This window comes from Cherax quadricarinatus, chromosome 84 (genome assembly GCF_038502225.1).
Source record: "Cherax quadricarinatus isolate ZL_2023a chromosome 84, ASM3850222v1, whole genome shotgun sequence".
In the NCBI taxonomy this organism is placed as follows: Eukaryota; Metazoa; Arthropoda; class Malacostraca; order Decapoda; family Parastacidae; genus Cherax; species Cherax quadricarinatus.
In genome coordinates, this window is record NC_091375.1 from 9247862 (window position 1) to 9272722 (window position 24861).

Sequence of the window (24861 nt, forward strand, 5' to 3'; positions counted from 1 at the left end):
ATCCCAGGTCACAAGTATATCCCAGATCACAACTATATATCGTGAAAATGACATTGTGTAAGAATTACTTGGGAATGAACCAGAGTCCTTGTATTAACAAGTCCACAACAGTGCCAGCTCAGCTTCAGTGTTTACAAATGGACTATTTGGGCACTCCCAAATACCGCTCAAACCACATTTAAGTAGAGCTCCCGACACCACACACTGTGGCTAGGTCCGTGTTATTGTGGACCTGCAAGTACAAGGCTCCCGGTTCTGTCCACAGGACTCGTGCAATTCAGGTTTTCTTAGAAAAGCAGCGAAGACATCAGAGAAGAAGGTAGTCAGGCCAGAGTAACACAAACTGAGATGAAACTCACACGTGAGCAAGTGACGACACTGCTACTGAAAATACTTGAAAACTTATCTCCATGGGCACTGAGAAGAACAACTGTGACCATATAGTGAACATCTTAAACACAGTGTTCAAGCGGGAACAACTAACAGTCATCTGGATGACTAATAGTATCTATATATGAAGCAGGGATAGACAGAACGCCCTCAACTATAAACTAGTATCACTAACAAGCATAACACACAGTACCTCTGATATACCTTTGATGAGTTCCGAGTGTGTTTATACTCCCAGAGCCCGGCTTTGGGCCAGGCTCTTGTGTATGCCTGTGCTGGACAAGAGTATTCAAGCTCCTACAGAGGAGTACGTGTCAAAAGACAATCGGCACTAACTTACAAAAAGAAAATGAGGAAATTCTTCTCCGGCCGGTGATGTGATCCCGGCCAGGACCTCGGTGATGACAGCCACCACTCTCACCACCAGAGGCGTGCAGGGGAAGGGGCCAGGGGCGGTGGCCCCGAGCATCCAAATGGAGGGGAGGCATCCAATTAGTGACGGAAATAAGATAGTGATTTGGGGCATACAATCAAGGAGTCTTTTGGGCATACAATCAAGGAGTTGGTCCCGGGCATCACCAGACATCTGCACACCACTATCATAATGGTATACAATACCTCTTGGGGTGGTTACTTGTCTAGCAAGACTGGTGGGAACAACACTATATTGACGTTTGGTGAGGAAAAAAAAGTTTCACCCAGCACTTCAAAAAGCGAAACGTTGTACGGTAAAGACTTTACTTATGTCATGTTCACCGTGAAGATGCGGAGGCTTCAGTCCTCTTTATCATGCTTATCTACCAAACAGTTGTATAACTCTCGTAAGATCTTAGGACCATAGCTCTCACTAATAAGTCATTTCTGGATAAGACATGTGTAGCAGTTAGATGATCTTTATTCCTATGCGTTTCGCATACACAATAGGCTTCTTCAGTTAAATACTGAGGAGGTAGCAGCAGCAGTGGAGATGTGGAGACGATGTAATCAGTCCATCACCCTCGAAAACGTAGTTTTAAGGTGGCCAGTCCCTCAGTCTGGAGAAGTCTACTCTGTAAGCCAAACGTTACGGAATAAAGATACGTAACTGCTGCACATATGTCTTATCAAGAAATGACTTACTAATGACAGCTATGGTTCTAAGATGTTACGGGAGTTCTACAAGTCTTAGGAAGATAAGCATGAGAGACAGGACTGAAGCCTCCGCATCTTCCTGGTCAACACCACACACACAGTATTTAATCATACAACGTTTCAATACACATTGTTTTTTTTTTCAAGTGCCAGGTGAACTTTGTATCAAGGACTCTGTACTTGTACTTTTCACCAAAGCGTCGATATATCGTCCTTGTTCCCACCAGGAGCGCCTGGAAGCACTCGACTTGTACTCACTAGAGCGCAGGCGAGAGAGAGATATAATCTACACCTGGAAGATTCTGGAGGGACTGGTCCTTAATATGCACACAGCAATCGCTCCATATGAAAGCAAAAGACTTCGTAGGGGATGCAACATACCCCCAGTGAAAATTAGGGGCATCACTGGTACACTAAGAGAAAACACAATAAGTGTACGGGGCCCAAGACTGTTCAACAGCCTCCCACCAGCAATAAGGGGCATTACGGGAAGACTCCTGGTTGTCTTCAAGAGGGAGCTGGACAGATACCTAAAGACGGTGCCGGATCAGCCGGGCCGTGGTTCGTACGTTGGATTACGTGCGTCCAGCAGTAACAGCCTAGTTGATCAGGCCCTGATCCACCGGGAGGAAATATAAACACATATGCTGTATAATATGATCCTTTATTGACAACGTTTCACCCACACAGTGGGATTTTTCAAGTCACCACTGTGTCGGTATTTGATACCATTTATCTCCATCCACCGGGAGGCCTGGTCGTAGACCGGGCCGCGGGGGCGTTGATCCCCGGAATGTCCTCCAGGTAGACTCCAGGTAGGTAGGTAGACCAGTCTTGTTGTTGTAGATCAGTTAGTACTTTAAGAGGCACGTAAGTTCCACCGTCTTCTAATAACATGTTCATTTTTCCACTATAATATACCTTGCCCATAATTACTATCACATTAGCTTTGGTTCGTAAGGTGAAGTCCAGGATCTTTCCTTAATTCATGGTATAACTTAATAAACAAATCTTTGATAATTGTGTTGTAGAGGTGTGAGCTTTGTTCAGACCTCTACACTGTGCCTCTTAAGTCAGTAACAGAAGAGGATTGGATTGGATGAGGTTTCGCCGGTACTGTCTCGGCCCGGGTCTTGTCCAGCTGGTGACCCGGCGAGTAAGAGAGGTAACAGAGTGAGCGAGGTACCACAAAACTCACTACTGACACTGCTACTACGTTACAGATAGGTAGGTATACCTGGAGAGGCTTTCAGGGATCAACGCCCCCGTGGCCCGGTCTGTCACCAGTGGTAATGTATAGTGTTTCCTGATGCGGGTTTTAGTCATCATGATGACCCACAGCTGGACCTTTTGGTCATCTGACCAAGGCCTTCCACTGGCTTACCTCTCCACCTCTTGGAAAACCATGCTTACGGTTATAACTAATTATTTTTTACTAAGTTACGCCAAAGCATTGAGAAGTTTGTGAGAAACTGACACCAGCAGTGACTGGGATGGAATAAGACGGGAGACTTGTATGGGCCAGTAGGCCTTCTGCAGTGTTCCTCCATTCTTATGTTCTTAATTCAATACTAGAATTAGGGTGGCCGGTGTCCTGGTAAGTAAAGCTCTCGCTTCACACACTGAGTGTCCGTGGTTCGATCCCAGGCAAGGGTGGAAACACTGGGCATGTTTCCTTACACCTGCTGTCCCTGTTCATCTAGCAAGCAAGTAGGTACCTGGGTGTTAGTCGATTGGTGTGGATCGCATGCTGGGGGACAAGATTGAGGACACTAATGAAAATAAGACAGACAGTCCCTCGGTGACTCACTGACTTTCATGGGTTATACTGGGTGGCTAACCCTCCTGGGCTAAAAATCCGAATGAAATCTTATCTCTTAAAGGCCAGAGTACACAAATAACTCGTACATAGGAAAGAGAAGATTACAACGACATTTCGGTCTGACTTAGACGATTTACAAAGTCACTGTCCCCCTTGCCTATATATATTGCCTTCCTCACTCTTCTGTTAGTGTAATAAATTAGACACATATGCAACTCTTGGGTATGAACATCAAAATGGTATACAATACCGACAGGTTGTTAGGTAAGACACATATGCAACAGTTAGACAACTTTATTCCGAAACGTTTCGCCTACACAGTAGGCTTCTTCAGTCGAATACAGAAAGTAGGCAGGAACAGTAGAGATGTGAAGACGATGTAATCAGTCCATCACCCTTAAAGTCGTAGAATTTGAGGTTGTCAGTCCCTCGGCCTGGAGAAGTTCAGTTCCATAGTCAGGAACTATCTGATAGTTCCTGACTATGGAACTGAACTTCTCCAGGCCGAGGGACTGACAACCTCAAATTCTACGACTTTAAGGGTGATGGACTGATTACATCGTCTTCACATCTCTACTGTTCCTGCCTACTTTCTGTATTCGACTGAAGAAGCCTACTGTGTAGGCGAAACGTTTCGGAATAAAGTTGTCTAACTGTTGCATATGTGTCTTACCTAACAACTCTTGGGTATCTTTATTGAGGAAACGTTTCGCCACACAGTGGCTTCATCAGTCCATACAAAGGAGAATCTTGAAGAACAGGAGGAGAATGAGGTAATCAGTCCCTCAACCTTGAGTCGATGTGGTCAGTCCATCAATCTTGAATAGAATACGGCATACGTGCTGAGAAGGAGCTTATAAACCGTTGGCAGGAGAGGTGCAGAAGTCATAGGTCGTGTAACATTTGTTCAATGTTGAAGTAGGTCGTGCCCAAGAATTAGGCAAGCGAAGAATTCCCAAGTATTAAGATCCCAAGAAGTTGCAGTGTCTGACAGGTTTGTAGATGTATGGACTGATGAAGCCACTGTGTGGCGAAACGTTTCCTCAATAAAGATACCCAAGAGTTGCATATGTGTCTAATTTATCAACATGTCGGTTCTCTGAACCATTCATCTACAAACCTGTCAGACACTGCAACTTCTTGGGATCTTAATACTTGGGAATTCTTCGCTTGCCTAATTCTTGGGCACGACCTACTTCAACATTGAACAAATGTTACACGACCTATGACTTCTGCACCTCTCCTGCCAACGGTTTATAAGCTCCTTCTCAGCACGTATGCCGTATTCTATTCAAGATTGATGGACTGACCACATCGACTCAAGGTTGAGGGACTGATTACCTCATTCTCCTCCTGTTCTTCAAGATTCTCCTTTGTATGGACTGATGAAGCCACTGTGTGGCGAAACGTTTCCTCAATAAAGATACCCAAGAGTTGCATATGTGTCTAATTTATCAACATGTCGGTTCTCTGAACCATTCATCTACAAATAGTGTAATAAAGTTGGTAGAATTACGGACAATATGTAAAGTAAAAGGACACAAGTGCAACTAATGTGACATTTTATTGTGGCAACGTTTCGCTCTCCAGGAGCTTTATCAAGCTCCTGGAGAGCAAAACGTTGCCACAATAAAATGTCACATTAGTTGCACTTGTGTCCTTTTACTTTACACTTCTGTTAGTGTCCAAGTCGGACCGAAACGTCGTGGTAAACTCCTTCCTCCTATGTGCGGGTTATTTGTGTATTGTTCCAGTCATGGTATTGTGCCTTTTTACTGTTTTTGGAGACAGACTCGTGATCCTAGCATACACAACACTTACGTGATACTTAGTGAGTGGACAGGAAGGAGTTGTTTGTGATGCGAGAGCCAGGGACACAGATGGGAGAAGCTGCAGATGAGTCACTGGGAAGGTAGGATACGCTATTTTAGTCACAGAGTGGTGAGTGCAACGAATTAAATAAAGAGGTGATGGGGCAAGCACTACACAGTCTTAGGAGTAGGTACGATTGGGACCTGTTAAATTAGACACATGTGCAACTCTTGGGTATCTTTATTGAGGAAACGTTTCGCCACACAGTGGCTTCATCAGTCCATACAAAGGATAAACTTGAAGAACAGGAGGAGAATGAGGTAATCAGTCCCTCAGCCTTGAGTCGATGTGGTCAGTCCATCAATCTTGAATAGAATACGGCATATGAGCGGAGAAGCAGCTTATAAACCGTATGGCAGGAGAGGTGCAGCAGTCGTAGGTGGTGTCACATTTGTCCAATGTGGAAGTAGGTCGTGCCCAAGAATTAGGCAAGCGAAGAATTCCCAAGTATTAAGATCCCAAGAAGTTGCAGTGTCTGACAGGATACGGTTTATAAGCTGCTTCTCCGCTCATATGCCGTATTCTATTCAAGATTGATGGACTGACCACATCGACTCAAGGCTGAGGGACTGATTACCTCATTCTCTTCCTGTTCTTCAAGTTTAACCTTTGTATGGACTGATGAAGCCACTGTGTGGCGAAACGTTTCCTCAATAAAGATACCCAAGAGTTGCACATGTGTCTAATTTAACAACGTGTCGGTTCTCTGAACCATTCATCTACAAACATGATTGGGACCTGGACGCCAGGAACAAGTAAAGCTAGTAGTTAAAAGTTAAAGAGGCAGGGACACAAGCTGTACCTTGGCAAACACAAGTTGAGTACAACTACGCTGAGTACACACACACACACACACACACACACACACACACACACACACACACACACACACACACACACACACACACACACACACACACACACACACACACACACAAGCAGGGATAACAGGGAAGGCACTACAATGGATCAGGGAATACTTGTCAGGAAGACAGCAGCGAGTCATGGTACGTGGCGAGGTGTCAGAGTGGGCACCTGTGACCAGCGGGGTCCCGCAGGGGTCAGTCCTAGGACCAGTGCTGTTTCTGGTATTTGTGAACGACATGACGGAAGGAATAGACTCTGAGGTGTCCCTGTTTGCAGATGACGTGAAGTTGATGAGAAGAATTCACTCGATCGAAGACCAGGCAGAACTACAAAGGGATCTGGACAGGCTGCAGACCTGGTCCAGCAATTGGCTCCTGGAGTTCAATCCCACCAAGTGCAAAGTCATGAAGATTGGGGAAGGGCAAAGAAGGCCGCAGACGGAGTACAGTCTAGGGGGTCAGAGACTACAAACCTCACTCAAGGAAAAAGATCTTGGGGTGAGTATAACACCAGGCACATCTCCTGAAGCGCACATCAACCAAATAACTGCTGCAGCATATGGGCGCCTAGCAAACCTCAGAACAGCATTCCGACATCTTAATAAGGAATCATTCAGGACCCTGTACACCGTGTATGTTAGGCCCATATTGGAGTATGCGGCACCAGTTTGGAACCCACACCTAGCCAAGCACGTGAAGAAACTAGAGAAAGTGCAAAGGTTTGCAACAAGACTAGTCCCAGAGCTAAGAGGTATGTCCTACGAGGAGAGGTTAAGGGAAATCAACCTGACGACACTGGAGGACAGGAGAGATAGGGGGGACATGATAACGACATACAAAATACTGAGAGGAATTGACAAGGTGGACAAAGACAGGATGTTCCAGAGATTGGACACAGTAACAAGGGGACACAGTTGGAAGCTGAAGACACAGATGAATCACAGGGATGTTAGGAAGTATTTCTTCAGCCACAGAGTAGTCAGTAAGTGGAATAGTTTGGGAAGCGATGTAGTGGAGGCAGGATCCATACATAGCTTTAAGCAGAGGTATGATAAAGCTCACGGCTCAGGGAGAGTGACCTAGTAGCGATCAGTGAAGAGGCGGGGCCAGGAGCTCGGACTCGACCCCCGCAACCTCAACTAGGTGAGTACAACTAGGCGAGTACACACACACACACACACACACACACAATATGGAGAGTGAAGTAGTGGATACAGGACCCATAATTAGAATTAAAGTAAGTTACGATAATGCTCTTGGAGTAGGGAGAAAGTGGACCTAGTAGCGACCAGTGAAGAGGCGGCGCCAGGAGCAATGAATCGACCCCTGTAACCACAAATAAGTAAGTACACATACAGGAAACTGTACAGGCTCTGGGGACAAAGGCTGCAGACCTCCCTGAAAGGGACCTCAGGGAGAGAACAGGTCCAAGCATTCCGCTGAATAACTACTACAACAAGAGTGGTAAATTTAAGAGTAGCTTGCAGAAACCTATACAAGGAGGAGTCATTCACGATCTCATACACGGCACGTCAGGCTTTTACCTTTGATATACCTCTGAAGAGTTTCGAGAATTTCACTATTCACGGAGCCCGGCCATGGGCCCGGCTCGTCTGGTGCTTGCCTGGTCAACCAGGCTGTTGCTGCTGGAGGCCCGCTGCCCCACATATCCATCAGCCTGGTTGATCTGGCACCTGATAAAGATACTTGCCCAGTTTCCTCTTAAAGACTTCTACACTTGCTCCAGCAGTGTTTCTGATATCTTATGGTAAGATGTTGAATAGTCTGGGACCCCGGATGTTGATACAGTGTTCCCTTATTGTCCCCACCGCACCCCTGCTCCTCACTGGTTTTATTTTGCACTTCCTCCCATCTCTCTTAATCCAGTATATTATGGCAGTGTGCAGATTTGGGACCAAGCCCTCGAGTACCTTCCAGGTATATATTATCATGTTTCTTTCCTCCGCTCCAATGAGTACATGTTCAAGACTTGAAGGATTTCCCAGTAATATAGATGCTTTACTGGCTCAATGTGAGCCGTAAACGATCTCTGTATTTGTTCCAGCTCTGATATTTCTCCTGCCTTGAACGGGGCCGTCAGCACTGAGCAATATTCTAAGTGAGGGAGCACTAGCGATTTGAAGAGTGTCATCATTGGCATTATTTTCCTTGTTTTGAAGGTTCTCAATACACACCCCGTCATCTTCCTGGCAGTCGTGATCTTTGTCTTATTATGTTTTTCGAAAGAAAGGTCAGCTGACATCATTCCCAGGTCTTTTACTTGTTCCTTTCTAGGCTGGAATATTGTTGTACATTAACATCTCCGTTCAAAGCAGGTGAAATTGCAGACCTAGTGTGTCCAGAGAACCTTTACTGCACATGTAAGTTCCATCAAACACTTCAAGTACTGGGAACGCTTGGACGAACTTGACTTGTACTCGCTGGAACGCAGGCGAGAGAGAGATCCTAGAATCTGCACACAGAAATCACTCCCTACGAAAGTAAGAGACTGGGCAGGCGATGTAAAATACCCCCAATGAAAAGTAGGGACGCTATTGGTACACTAAGAGAAACTACAGTAAGTGTCCGGGGCCCAAGACTGTTCAACAGCCTCCCACCATACATAAGGGGAATTACCAATAAACCCCTGGCTGCCTTCAAGAGGGAGCTGGACAGATACTTGAAGTCGGTGCCGGATCAGCTAGGCTGTGGTTCGTAAGTTGGACTACGTGCGGCCAGCAGTAACAGCCTGGTCGATCAGGCCCTGCTCCACCGGGAGGTCTGGTGGTGGACCGGTCCACGGGGGCGTTGATCCCCGGAATACCCTCCAGGTAGACTCCAGGTATACGTTTAAAGATATTTTTTTTTCATATATGTTACTGTAAAAATTAATAATTTTGTACCAAAATAACTTCAGAACACTTACCTAACCTTATTATGCGCTTGTTATAATAAGATAAGGTAAGTTTTCTAAGGTTCTTTTGGTACAAAATTATTAATTTTTACATTAACATAAATGAAAAAAAAATATTAAACTTACAAGAGAAAATTTTAGAAAGGACTTAATTTTAAATGAGTTCTTACTCATTGACCAATTTTACCTATTCGGCACGACATACACACACACATTTATTTTATTATTTTATTATCACACTGGCCGATTCCCACCAAGGCAGGGTGGCCCGAAAAAGAAAAACTTTCACCATCATTCACTCCATCACTGTCTTGCCAGAAGGGTGCTTTACACTACAGTTTAAACTGCAACATTAACACCCCTCCTTCAGAGTGCAGGCACTGTACTTCCCATCTCCAGGACTCAAGTCCGGCCTGCCGGTTTCCCTGAACCCCTTCATAAATGTTACTTTGCTCACACTCCAACAGCACGTCAAGTATTAAAAACCATTTGTCTCCATTCACTCCTATCAAACACGCTCACGCATGCCTGCTGGAAGTCCAAGCCCCTCGCACACAAAACCTCCTTTACCCCCTCCCTCCAACCTTTCCTAGGCCGACCCCTACCCCGCCTTCCTTCCACTACAGACTGATACACTCTTGAAGTCACTCTGTTTCGCTCCATTCTCTCTACATGTCCGAACCACCTCAACAACTCTTCCTCAGCCCTCTGGACAACAGTTTTTGTAATCCCGCACCTCCTCCTAACTTCCAAACTACGAATTCTCTGCATTATATTCACACCACACATTGCCCTCAGACATGACATCACTGCCTCCAGCCTTCTCCTCGCTGCAACATTCATCACCCATGCTTCACACCCATATAAGAGCGTTGGTAAAACTATACTCTCATACATTCCCCTCTTTGCCTCCAAGGACAAAGTTCTTTTTCTCCACAGACTCCTAAGTGCACCACTCACCCTTTTCCCCCTCATCAATTCTATGATTCACCTCATCTTTCATAGACCCATCCGCTGACACGTCCACTCCCAAATATCTGAATACATTCACCTCCTCCATACTCTCTCCCTCCAATCTGATATCCAATCTTTCATCACCTAATCTTTTTGTTATCCCCATAACCTTACTCTTTCCTGTATTCACTTTTAATTTTCTTCTTTTGCACACCCTACCAAATTCATCCACCAATCTCTGCAACTTCTCTTCAGAATCTCCCAAGAGCACAGTGTCATCAGCAAAGAGCAACTGTGACAACTCCCACTTTATGTGTGATTCTTTATCTTTTAACTCCACGCCTCTTGCCAAGACCCTCGCATTTACTTCTCTTACAACCCCATTTATAAATATATTAAACAACCACGGTGACATCACACGTCCTTGTCTAAGGCCTACTTTTACTGGGAAATAATTTCCCTCTTTCCTACATACTCTAACTTGAGCCTCACTATCCTCATAAAAAACTCTTCACTGCTTTCAGTAACCTACCTCCTACACCATACACCTGCAACATCTGCCACACTGCCCTCCTATCCACCCTGTCATACGCCTTTTCCAAATCCATAAATGCCACAAAGACTTCTTTAGCCTTATCTAAATACTGTTCACTTATATGTTTCACTGTAAACACCTGGTCCACACACCCCCTACCTTTCCTAAAGCCTCCTTGTTCATCTGCTATCCTATTCTCCGTCTTACTCTTAATTCTTTCAATAATAACTCTACCATACACTTTACCAGGTATACTCAACAGACTTATCCCCCTATAATTTTTGCACTCTCTTTTGTCCCCTTTGCCTCTATACAAAGGAACTATGCATGCTCTCTGCCAATCCCTAGGTACCTTACCCTCTTCCATACATTTATTAAATAATTGCACCAACCACTCCAAAACTATATCCCCACCTGCTTTTAACATTTCTATCTTTATCCCATCAATCCCGGCTGCATTATCCCCTTTCATTTAACCTACTGCCTCACGAACTTCCCCCACACTCACAACTGGCTCTTCCTCACTCCTACAAGATGTTATTCCTCCTTGCCCTATACACGAAATCACAGCTTCCCTATCTTCATCAACATTTAACAATTCCTCAAAATATTCCCTCCATCTTCCCAATACCTCTAACTCTCCATTTAATAACTCTCCTCTCCCATTTTTAACTGACAAATCCATTTGTTCTCTAGGCTTCCTTAACTTGTTAATCTCACTCCAAAACTTTTTCTTATTTTCAACAAAATTTGTTGATAACATCTCACCCACTCTCTCATTTGCTCTCTTTTTACATTGCTTCACTACTATCTTAACCTCTCTCTTTTTCTCCATATACTCTTCCCTCCTTGCATCGCTTCTACTTTGTAAAAATTTCTCATATGCTAACTTTTTCTCCCTTACTACTCTCTCTACATCATTCCACCAATCGCTCCTCTTCCCTCCCGCACCCACTTTCCTGTAACCACAAACTTCTGCTGAACACACTAACACTACATTTTTAAACCTACCCCATACCTCCTCGATCCCATTGCCTATGCTCTCATTAGCCCATCTATCCTCCAATAGCTGTTTATATCTTACCCTAACTGCCTCCTCTTTTAGTTTATAAACCTTCACCTCTCTCTTCCCTGATGCTTCTATTCTCCTTGTATCCCATCTACCTTTTACTCTCAGTGTAGCTACAACTAGAAAGTGATCTGATATATCTGTGGCCCCTCTATAAACATGTACATCCTGAAGTCTACTCAACAGTCTTTTATCTACCAATACATAATCCAACAAACTACTGTCATTTCGCCCTACATCATATCTTGTATACTTATTTATCCTCTTTTTCTTAAAATATGTATTACCTATAACTAAACCCCTTTCTATACAAAGTTCAATCAAAGGGCTCCCATTATCATTTACACCTGGCACCCCAAACTTACCTACCACACCCTCTCTAAAAGTTTCTCCTACTTTAGCATTCATGTCCCCTACCACAATTACTCTCTCACTTGGTTCAAAGGCTCCTATACATTCACTTAACATCTCCCAAAATCTCTCTCTCTCCTCTACATTCCTCTCTTCTCCAGGTGCATACACGCTTATTATGACCCACTTTTCGCATCCAACCTTTACTTTAATCCACATAATTCTTGAATTTACACATTCATATTCTCTTTTCTCCTTCCATAACTGATCCTTCAACATTACTGCTACCCCTTCCTTTGCTCTAACTCTCTTAGATACTCCAGATTTAATCCCATTTATTTCCCCCCACCGAAACTCCCCTACCCCCTTCAGCTTTGTCTCGCTTAGGGCCAGGACATCCAACTTCTTTTCATTCATAACATCAGCAATCATCTGTTTCTTGTTATCCGCACTACATCCACGTACATTTAAGCATCCCAGTTTTATAGTTTTTTATAAAGTTTTTTCACACACGTATATATATATATATATGTATATATATATATATATATATGTATATATATATATATATATATATATATATATATATATATATATATATATATATATATATATATATAAACAAACCATCACAGGCAAGTGTCTATGGGCAAGTGCCTTTGAAAACTGGTCAGTAGAAGAGAGGAAGACTCACATAGGCCTTAGCTAAGCTGTACATGTTGTCGAGGATGGAGGCCAGAGTGTCATCAATGAAGTTCTTGGCCATAGTCTTGTTGGACATCTTACTTAGCAGCTTCTTCTGCGCCTTCAGGCTGATGTCACGCGCTCGAAACGAGTCCCCCATCCTGCAAGACACATCACGAGATGTCATTACATTTTAACAACAATATGAGGACAGAATAACACTACAATAACCCTGACTAGTATATACATACAGTGTGTAAACAAGACATAATGCAGGTAACAGTATTTTAGAGGACCAGTGTGACTTTGTAAATGGTCCAAGTCGGACCGAAACGTCGTCGTAAGCTCCTCTCTTCTATGTGCGAGTTATCTGTATATAGGGAACCAAGCTCTGATATTTTTCCTGCTGTGGTTAAGCACTTGTGACTCCAGTGTGAAGACTCCTCCGGGTCACCTGTGATTACCTGTGACCTGTTTCGGAAATTTACCTGAACCAGGTCTTTGTTGCATACCTGGTCAACCAGGCTACTGGTGTTGGCGGCCCACTGGCCAGCATATCCATCACAGCCTGCTTGATTGTCACCAGATGAAGCTAGAAAGTGTCTGAGTTACACACAACATTGCCAACACTTTTGAGTTTGGTCTCAATACAGTGTTAGGATTCTCCGCTCCGCACAACACACGTGGAGATGAATGGTTTAAAATATCGACAAGATAAAAAAAATACATTTTGTCCATAAGAACATAACAGAGAAGGAACACTACAGCAGGCCCACTGGCCCATGCGAGGCAGATCCACGTCCCCCACCAGCCCAAGCCAATGCCCCAACCTAGTCAGGTCACGTATCTACTCATGTGGACATTAAAATGGTATAAAAGTTGATAGAAGCAGAAGAGACTTGAAGACGATGTAATCAGTCCATCACCCTTAAAGTTTTGAGGTGGTCAGTCCCTCAGTCTGGAGAAGAGCATTGATACAGACCTGCAATCAACTTCGACAACCTCTACTAGTGAGAACGGTTGGATTTGAGAGGGACCTGACCTCCCAACATCTGCGTTCTTACTTCTACTAGTGACCTACGTCTCATCTCCTGGCGCTATATAAGGCTCCATCCTGTCACTTCAACTCCATATTGTTTCAGACTATGGAACAATGCTCTTCTCCAGACTGAGGGACTGACCACCTCAAAACTTTAAGGGTGATGGACTGATTACATCGTCTTCAAGTCTCTTCTGCTTCTATCAACTTTTCTGTACTCGACTGAAGAAGCCTACTGTGTAGGCGAAACGTTTCGAAATAAAGATACCTAACTGTTGCATATGTGTCTTACTTAACAACATATACTCATGTACTCTGTGTGGGCGAAACGTTGTCAATAAAGGATTATATTATACTGCATTTGTGTCTGTTTCCACAACACACGTGACTTGACCTGACCGTGACTTTCTCTTCACGTTTTCTCCTGACCTGTCTGCTGTAATTCTCTCTACCTCACCTTCCTTCTGACTTTCTCTTTACCTTCTGACCTGCAATCTGGAACTTTTATTTTTGTGTTAGGTAAAAGGACACAAGTGAAGCTAATGCAACATTTCACTGTGGCAACGTTTCGCTCTCCAGGAGCTTTGTCAAGCAGTTATAAACAATACCTAGACAGTTGTGATGAATGGTTTGAAAAACCGACAAGTGTCTCAATCTTCAATACCTAGACACAGACGTTAAACCCCGCCATTACATACCTGCTACCACTATTACTGCTACCACTACTACTGCTACCACTACTACTGCTACCACCACCACTACTACTACCACTACTACTACTACCTACAACTATTATATTATGCCTTGCACTTCACTTTAATATATTCAGTAAACCCTTGAATGTCGTGATTAATCCATTCCAGAAATTCTGCCGAAATTCAAAATTCACGATTTTCAAAACCATTTTTCCCATAAAAAATAATGTAAATCAAATTAATCCGTTCCAGACACCCAAAAGTATTAAAAAATATTTTTTTTACATTAAATGTACATTTATCTACACAGAAAACAATGAGACGTGAAGAACAAAATAATAATAAGTTTACACTTACCTTTATTGATAAGTTGTTGATGTGTGTTAGACGGGAGGATGGAAGAGTTACTATTGTTTGGAAGGGAAATCCCCTTCCATAAAGACTTTAGGTACTAAGTCCTTTTCAGGGGTTACTTCCCTTCTTTGTTTTTTAATGCCACTAGGACCAGCTTGAGAGTCACTGGACCCCTGTCGCTTAAAAAATTATTTCAGAAAGGTCTGTTTCTGCTGTTTCTTTAAAATTTTCCTAAAATGAGACACGACACTGTCGTTGAGCATGTCGCATACACTTCCTGCAACAGCTTTGTCAGGGTGATGTTCCTCCATAAATGTTTTCATCCTAGTCTACATTGCACACATCTCCTTAATCTCTGAAGGAAGCAAATTCTTCCCTCTCTCTTCCTCCTCCTCTGAAACAATTTCCTGAGCTGTGGTCTGTTAATGTTGCAGATTAAGGTCTAGCAGCTCTTCATTGTGGTCCTCCACTAACTCTTCCACATCCTCGCCACTAATCTCCAACCCCCAATGACTTCCCCAGTGCCACAATAGATTCCACAACTGGCATAGGGTTGTCAGGGTCAGCCTCAAACCCTTCAAAAACTTTGTCGAGGACAAATTCTGGCCACAATTTTCTCCAGAGTTGATCGTCCTGGAAGTCACTCCCTGCCCAGCCTTACCTATAAGGTTTATTCAATGGAAGATAATGAAGTGATCTTTCCAGAACTCTCTTAGGGTCAATTCAGAGTCTGAGGTTATGTTAAAGCACCTTTGAAACACTGCTTTGGTGTAGTTTTTTTTGTAGTTTGAAATGATCTCCTTCACCATTTGCTCTTCCAAGTCTGGAGGATGAGTAGGAACAATGTATTACCAGGAGGCGTTTCATACTACCGCCGATTTCTAGGCCAAATCACGAAAATCAAGCCAATATTTTGGCGAAAAAAGTCGCCGATTTCCAAAATTCACGATATTCATGGGGGACGAAATTCAAGGGCTCACTGTATATACCCTTTGTGTCCCAGTATTGTCTGTTAGAGCTTGATAAAGCTCCTGGAGAGCGAAACGTTGCCACAATAAAATGTCACATAACTTGCACTTGTGTCACTGTACCTAACATTGTCGGTAATTCTACCAACATTATTTCAATGTTATTTTTATCTTGTCTTTCAATCTGCTATGTTTTTCAGCTGTCCTGTCCGCCGATTTTCTTCCTTCTCTCTCACTCTGCTCCACCACGATGGACAGAAATGTCTGAAGTTCTCTCTCCATAATGAAGGTAAGTCGTGATCTGAGAATAAGATGCTTGTGTATAATTATAGAATCTTTATCGAGGCAACGTTTCGCCATCCAGCGGCTTCTTCAGTCCAATACAGAAAAGAATAGAGGAAGATGAAGTGATGGTGGTTTAGGAAGAGACGTGAGTAAACACCTGGAGAACGTCGCATATATTTACAAGACAACACCTGTTTATATAATGTGTTTTTAACCTCTGTGTGCTAGAAGTGGTCAAGGTCCCAGGACAGAAACGTTTTCTAATATGTCCTAGTGTTTGTATTTCTAAACCAATTTGTCTATCTATTACCAAGGTTTATGAGGACTCGTCAGTCGTGACGGGTTGAACGCAACTCCAGCCTGAGGGACTGATTACCCCAATACTCATTTTCCTCTGTTATTCTCCGTATTGGAAAAATAAACACAAATGCAGTATAATGCGATCCGACATTGACAACGTTTCGCCCACACAGTGGATTTTATCAAGTCCACTGTGTGGGCGAAACATTTCCTCAGTAAAGACTCCCAGATGTTACACAAGGGTCTCAGTCTTTAAATGAGGCACTCGTGTAACATTATAGTTGTGAACTGTTCCAGCCACAGTGTTGTTTCAGGAACAGTATTGTTCCAGCCACAGTGTTGTTCCAGCCACAATATTGTGACTTATTTTACAGTTGCAAAGGTTTGTCACCAGGGAGATGCACAGTGAGGAGAGGTTGAAAGCACTAACAGTAACAGCCTGGTTGATCAGACCCTGATCCACCACGAGGCCTGGTCTCAGACCGGGCAGCAGGGGCGCTGATCCCCGAAACCGTCTCCAGAGAACTGAACCTGGCCACCTCGGGAGGAAAGGAGAACAAGGGAAAACAAGACAACGAACTGACAGGTTAGACAAGTGAAGACGATGTGAAATAACAGGATCACAACCAAGAGGACGCAGGTGGAAGCTGGACACACTGACGAGTCATAGAGCTGTTAGGAAGTTTACCTGGAGTTTACCTGGAGAGAGTTTCGGGGGTCAACGCCCCCGCGGCCCGGTCTGTGACCAGGCCTCCTAAGCTGTGGTGAAGGCAAACTTGATACACACATTGGCACCCAAAACCTTGCAGGCCTTCTCTACTTTTCAGCTACGGTTTGTGACATTATTTCTTTCCGGTACACAGCTTTAAGGCAAGATATGATAAGACGTAAGAGATGGAAAAAAAAACAGTAATGTTAATCATAGTAACGTAGGAGGGGCCAGGAGCTGAGATTCAATCATCACAAACACAATTCGGAGAGTATCATTATATTCAAGGCATACAATACAGACAAGTTGATGAATATGGCACAGGTGCAACACCTGGGTGTCTTTATTGATGAATAAGACATGTGCAACACCTGGGTGTCTTTATTGATGAATAAGACATGTGCAACACCTGGGTGTCTTTATTGATGAATAAGACACATGTGCAACACCTGGGTGTCTTTATTGATGAATAAGACACATGTGCAACACCTGGGTGTCTTCATTGATGAATAAGACATGTGCAACACCTGGGTGTCTTTATTGATGAATAAGACACATGTGCAACACCTGGGTGTCTTTATTGATGAATATGACACATGTGCAACACCTGGGTGTCTTCATTGATGAATAAGACACATGTGCAACACCTGGGTGTCTTTATTGATGAAGACACATGTGCAACACCTGGGTGTCTTTATTGATGAAGACACATGTGCAACACCTGGGTGTCTTTATTGATGAATAAGACACATGTGCAACACCTGGGTGTCTTTATTGATGAATAAGACACATGTGCAACACCTGGGTGTCTTTATTGATGAATAAGACACATGTGCAACACCTGGGTGTCTTTATTGATGAACAAGACAGGTGCAACACCTGGGTGTCTTTATTGATGAATAAGACATGTGCAACACCTGGGTGTCTTTATTGATGAATAAGACATGTGAAACACCTGGGTGTCTTTATTGATGAATAAGACACATGTGCAACACCTGGGTGTCTTTATTGATGAATAAGACACATGTGCAACACCTGGGTGTCTTTATTGATGAATAAGACACATGTGCAACACCTGGGTGTCTTTATTGATGAATAAGACATGTGCAACACCTGGGTGTCTTTATTGATGAATAAGACATGTGAAACACCTGGGTGTCTTTATTGATGAATAAGACACATGTGCAACACCTGGGTGTCTTTATTGATGAATAAGACATGTGCAACACCTGGGTGTCTTTATTGATGAATAAGACATGTGAAACACCTGGGTGTCTTTATTGATGAATAAGACATGTGCAACACCTGGGTGTCTTTATTGATGAATAAGACACATGTGCAACACCTGGGTGTCTTTATTGATAAGACACATGTGCAACACCTGGGTGTCTTTATTGATGAATAAGACACATGTGCAACACCTGTGTGTCTTTATTGATGAATAAGACACATGTGCAACACCTGGGTGTCTTTATTGATGAAGACACATGTGCAACACCTGGGTGTCTTTATTGATGAATAAGACATGTGCAACACCTGGGTGTCTTTATTGATGAATAAGACACATGTGCAACACCTGGGTGTCTTTATTGATGAATAAGACATGTGCAACACCTGGGTGTCTTTATTGATGAATAAGACATGTGCAACACCTGGGTGTCTTTATTGATGAATAAGACATGTGCAACACCTGGGTGTCTTTATTGATGAATAAGACACATGTGCAACACCTGGGTGTCTTTATTGATGAAGACATGTGCAACACCTGGGTGTCTTTATTGATGAATAAGACACATGTGCAACACCTGGGTGTCTTTATTGATGAATAAGACATGTGCAACACCTGGGTGTCTTTATTGATGAATAAGACACATGTGCAACACCTGGGTGTCTTTATTGATGAATAAGACATGTGCAACACCTGGGTGTCTTTATTGATGAATAAGACATGTGCAACACCTGGGTGTCTTTATTGATGAATAAGACATGTGCAACACCTGGGTGTCTTTATTGATGAATAAGACACATGTGCAACACCTGGGTGTCTTTATTGATGAATAAGACATGTGCAACACCTGGGTGTCTTTATTGATAAGACACATGTGCAACACCTGGGTGTCTTTATTGATGAATAAGACATGTGCAACACCTGGGTGTCTTTATTGATGAATAAGACATGTGCAACACCTGGGTGTCTTTATTGATGAATAAGACATGTGCAACACCTGGGTGTCTTTATTGATGAATAAGACACATGTGCAACACCTGGGTGTCTTTATTGATGAATAAGACATGTGCAACACCTGGGTGTCTTTATTGATGAATAAGACACATGTGCAACACCTGGGTGTCTTTATTGATGAATAAGACATGTGCAACACCTGGGTGTCTTTATTGATGAATAAGACATGTGCAACACCTGGGTGTCTTTATTGATGAATAAGACATGTGCAACACCTGGGTGTCTTTATTGATGAATAAGACATGTGCAACACCTGGGTGTCTTTATTGATGAATAAGACACATGTGCAACACCTGGGTGTCTTTATTGATGAATAAGACATGTGCAACACCTGGGTGTCTTTATTGATGAATAAGACATGTGCAACACCTGGGTGTCTTTATTGATGAATAAGACACATGTGCAACACCTGGGTGTCTTTATTGATGTAAGACACATGTGCAACACCTGGGTGTCTTTATTATGAATAAGACATGTGCAACACCTGGGTGTCTTTATTATGAATAAGACATGTGCAACACCTGGGTGTCTTTATTATGAATAAGACATGTGCAACACCTGGGTGTCTTTATTAGACACATGTGCAACACCTGGGTGTCTTTATTAGACACATGTGCAACACCTGGGTGTCTTTATTAGTAAGACACATGTGCAACACCTGGGTGTCTTTATTAGTAAGACACATGTGCAACACCTGGGTGTCTTTATTAGTAAGACACATGTGCAACACCTGGGTGTCTTTATTAGTAAGACACATGTGCAACACCTGGGTGTCTTTATTAGTAAGACACATGTGCAACACCTGGGTGTCTTTATTAGTAAGACACATGTGCAACACCTGGGTGTCTTTATTAGTAAGACACATGTGCAACACCTGGGTGTCTTTATTAGACACATGTGCAACACCTGGTTGTCTTTATTAGACACATGTGCAACACCTGGTTGTCTTTATTAGACACATGTGCAACACCTGGTTGTCTTTATTAGACACATGTGCAACACCTGGGTGTCTTTATTAGTAAGACACATGTGCAACACCTGGGTGTCTTTATTATACACATGTGCAACACCTGGTTGTCTTTATTATGAATAAGACATGTGCAACACCTGGGTGTCTTTATTGATGAATAAGACACATGTGCAACACCTGGGTGTCTTTATTGATGAATAAGACATGTGCAACACCTGGGTGTCTTTACAGATGAATAAGACAGGTGCAACACCTGGGTGTCTTTATTGATGAATAAGACATGTGCAACACCTGGGTGTCTTTATTGATGAATAAGACACATGTGCAACACCTGGGTGTCTTTATTGATGAATAAGACACATGTGCAACACCTGGGTGTCTTTATTGATGAATAAGACATGTGAAACACCTGGGTGTCTTTATTGATGAATAAGACACATGTGCAACACCTGGGTGTCTTTATTGATGAATAAGACACATGTGCAACACCTGGGTGTCTTTATTGATGAATAAGACACATGTGCAACACCTGGGTGTCTTTATTGATGAATAAGACATGTGAAACACCTGGGTGTCTTTATTGATGAATAAGACACATGTGCAACACCTGGGTGTCTTTATTGATGAATAAGACACATGTGAAACACCTGGGTGTCTTTATTGATGAATAAGACACATGTGCAACACCTGGGTGTCTTTATTGATGAATAAGACACATGTGCAACACCTGGGTGTCTTTATTGATGAATAAGACACATGTGCAACACCTGGGTGTCTTTATTGATGAATAAGACACATGTGCAACACCTGGGTGTCTTTATTGATGAATAAGACATGTGCAACACCTGGGTGTCTTTATTGATGAATAAGACATGTGCAACACCTGGGTGTCTTTATTGATGAATAAGACATGTGCAACACCTGGGTGTCTTTATTGATGAATAAGACATGTGCAACACCTGGGTGTCTTTATTGATGAAGACACATGTGCAACACCTGGTTGTCTTTATTGATGAATAAGACATGTGCAACACCTGGGTGTCTTTACTGATGAATAAGACATGTGCAACACCTGGGTGTCTTTATTGATGAATAAGACATGTGCAACACCTGGGTGTCTTTATTGATGAATAAGACATGTGCAACACCTGGGTGTCTTTATTGATGAATAAGACACATGTGCAACACCTGGGTGTCTTTATTGATGAATAAGACATGTGCAACACCTGGGTGTCTTTATTGATGAATAAGACACATGTGCAACACCTGGGTGTCTTTATTGATGAATAAGACACATGTGAAACACCTGGGTGTCTTTATTCATGAGTAAGACACATGTGCAACACCTGGGTGTCTTTATTGATGAATAAGACACATGTGCAACACCTGGGTGTCTTTATTGATGAATAAGACATGTGCAACACCTGGGTGTCTTTATTGATGAATAAGACACATGTGCAACACCTGGGTGTCTTTATTGATGAATAAGACACATGTGCAACACCTGGGTGTCTTTATTGATGAATAAGACATGTGAAACACCTGGGTGTCTTTATTGATGAATAAGACATGTGCAACACCTGGGTGTCTTTATTGATGAATAAGACATGTGCAACACCTGGGTGTCTTTATTGATGAATAAGACATGTGCAACACCTGGGTGTCTTTACAGATGAATAAGACAGGTGCAACACCTGGGTGTCTTTATTGATGAATATGACATGTGCAACACCTGGGTGTCTTTATTGATGAATAAGACTTGTGCAGCACCTGGGTGTCTTTATTACCGGTAATAAAGATACTGAAATGAGGCACATGAGTCTTCATAAGCAGTTGCTTGAGGACACAATCACAAGCGTCAGAGGGGAAGACAGGAAATCCCGTGTGTGTGTGTGTGTGTGTGTGTGTGTGTGTGTGTGTGTGTGTGTGTGTGTGTGTGTGTGTGTGTGTGTGTTGTGTTTCCTTTGATCTAACACACACACACACACACACACACACACGCGCGCGCGCGCGCGCACACACAGGGAATACCTGACAGGGAGGCAACAACGAGTCATGGTACGTGAAGAGGTATCACAGTGGGCGCCTGTGACGAGCGGGGTCCCACAGGGGTCAGTTCTAGGACCAGTGCTATTTTTGATATATGCGAACGACATGATGGAAGGAATAGTCTCTGAAGTGTCCCTATTCACAGATGATGTGAAGTTGATGAGAAGAATTAAATCGGATGAGGATGAGGCAGGACTGCAAAGAGACCTGGGCAGGCTGGACATGTGGTCCAGAAACTGGCTTCTCGAATTCAACCCTGCCAAATGCAAAGTCATGAAGATTGGGGAGGGGCAAAGAAGACCGCAGACAGAGTATAGGCTAGGTGGACAAAGACTACAGACCTCACTCAGGGAGAAAGACCTTGGGGTGACCATAACACCAAGCACGTCACCGGAGGCACACATCAACCAAATAACTGCTGCAGCATACGGGCGCCTGGCAAAGCTGAGAATAGCGTTCCGATACCTTAATAAGGAATCGTTCAAGACACTGTACACTGTGTATGTTAGGCCCATACTGGAGTATGCAGCACCAGTCTGGAACCCACACCTGGTCAAGCACGTCAAGAAGTTGGAGAAAGTACAAAGGTTTGCAACAAGGCTAGTCCCAGACCTCAGGGGAATGTCGTACGAGGAAAGGTTAAGGGAAATTGGACTGACGACACTGGAGGACAGAAGGGTCAGGGGAGACATGATAACGACATACACGATACTGCGGGGAATAGACAAGGTGGACAGAGATAGGATGTTCCAGAGAGGGGACACAGAAACAAGGGGTCACAACTGGAAGCTGAAGACTCAGACGAGTCACAGGGACGTTAGGAAGTATTTCTTCAGTCAGAGTCGTCAGGAAGTGGAATAGTCTAGCAAGTGAAGTAGTGGAGGCAGGAACCATACATAGTTTTAAGAAGAGGTATGACAAAGCTCAGGAAGCAGAGAGGGAGAGGGCCCAGTAGCGATCAGTGAAGAGGCGGGGCCAGGAGCTGAGTCTCGACTCCTGCAACCACAATTAGGCGAGTACAATTAGGTGAGTACACACACACACGCACACACGCGCACACGCACGCACGCACACACACACACGCACACACACACACACAAACACACAAACACAAACACACACACACACAAACACACACACACAAACACACACACACACAAACACATCCCAGACACAGGAAGATCAAATACAGCCTCCCTCACAACTTCCTATAGAAGCCTCCCAACCAGGTCAACCCCTGTCCAACCAAACACTCTAAACCAAAACACCCATGCCACATCCAATGCCCCCACCCACTGCATTACAAACTCCACCCCCACAGCAACCACCCATAGTTCCTTATCAGGTCTCCCACTTCCCCAATCCCAATACACCTCCCAGACCACAATCTTAGAAAAGAAGTTGAAGGTGTGGTATACAAATGCAGATGGAATAACAAATAAGTATGAGGAGTGGCACGAAAGAATCAAGGAGACATCCCCAGACATAATAGCACTCACAGAAACAAAACTCACCAGAATAATAACAGATTCAATCTTTCCATCCGGATATCAAATCCTCAGGAAAGACAGAGGGAGGAGAGGAGGAGGAGGAGTTGCACTGCTCATTAAAAACCAGTGGGGGTTGAGAAAATGGAAGTAATGGATGGCACGGGCGAAAGGGACTACTTAGTAGGAACAATCCAGTCTGAGGGACATAAGGTGATAATTGCAGTAATGTACAACCCACCACAGAACTGCAGGAGGCCAAGAGAAGAATACGATGAGAGCAACAGAGCAATGGTCGACACACTAGCCGAGGTGGCCAGGAGAGCACACATGGGGGGAGCAAAGTTACTAGTTATGAGTGATTTCAATCACAAGGAGATTGACTGGGAAAACCTGGAGCCCCATGGGGGTCCCAAAACATGGAGAGCCAAGATGATGGATGTGGTACTGGAAAACCTCATGCATCAACATGTTAGAGACACTACCAGAGAGAGAGGAGAGGATGAACCAGCAAGTCTGGACCTTGTATTCACCTTGAGTAGTTCTGACATCGAGGATATCATGTATGAAAGGCCCCTGGGAGCTAGTGATCATGTGGTTCTGTGCTTCGACTACATAGTTGAGCTCCAAGTGGAGAGAGCAGGAGGAATAGGGTGGGAAATACCAAACTACAAAAGGGGGAACTACTCAGGCTTGAGGAACTTCTTTCAAGACATTCAGTGGGAGAGGGAACTGACAGGAAAACCAGTACAAGAAATGATGGACTCAGCGGCAATACGAAAATGACATAGTATCGAAAGTCAAGACTGACCCGAAGCTGTTGTACAGCCACATCAGGAGGAAAACAACAGTCAAGGACCAGGTAATCAGACTGAGGAAGGGTGATGGGGAATTCACAAGAAACGACCGGGAGGTATGTCAGGAGCTCAACACAAGATTTAAAGAAGTATTTACAGTGGAAACCAGTAGGACTCCAGGAAATCAGAGCAGGGGAGTGCACCAGTAAGTGCTGGATGAGGTACATATAACCAAGGAGGAGGTGAAGAAGCTGCTATGCGAACTTGACACCTCAAAGGCGGTGGGACCAGACATCTCTCCGTGGGTCCTTAAAGAGGGAGCAGAGATATTGTGTGTACCGTTAACAAAGATCTTCAACACATCATTTGAAACTGGGC

At 43.6% G+C, this 24861-nt stretch overlaps 1 protein-coding gene across 10 annotated transcripts in view; it reads right to left on the reverse strand.

Annotated features, from left to right (window-relative positions):
- Positions 1–24861, reverse strand: part of sigmar (Tumor necrosis factor alpha-induced protein 8-like protein sigmar) — a 220724-nt gene that overhangs the window by 31504 nt on the left and 164359 nt on the right. For all 10 annotated transcript variants that reach the window (XM_070103038.1, XM_070103046.1, XM_070103040.1 and 7 more), the window contains one exon: positions 12599–12749. In XM_070103038.1, the coding sequence (XP_069959139.1) occupies positions 12599–12749 (151 nt within the window). The remainder of the gene's footprint in view (positions 1–12598; positions 12750–24861) is intronic.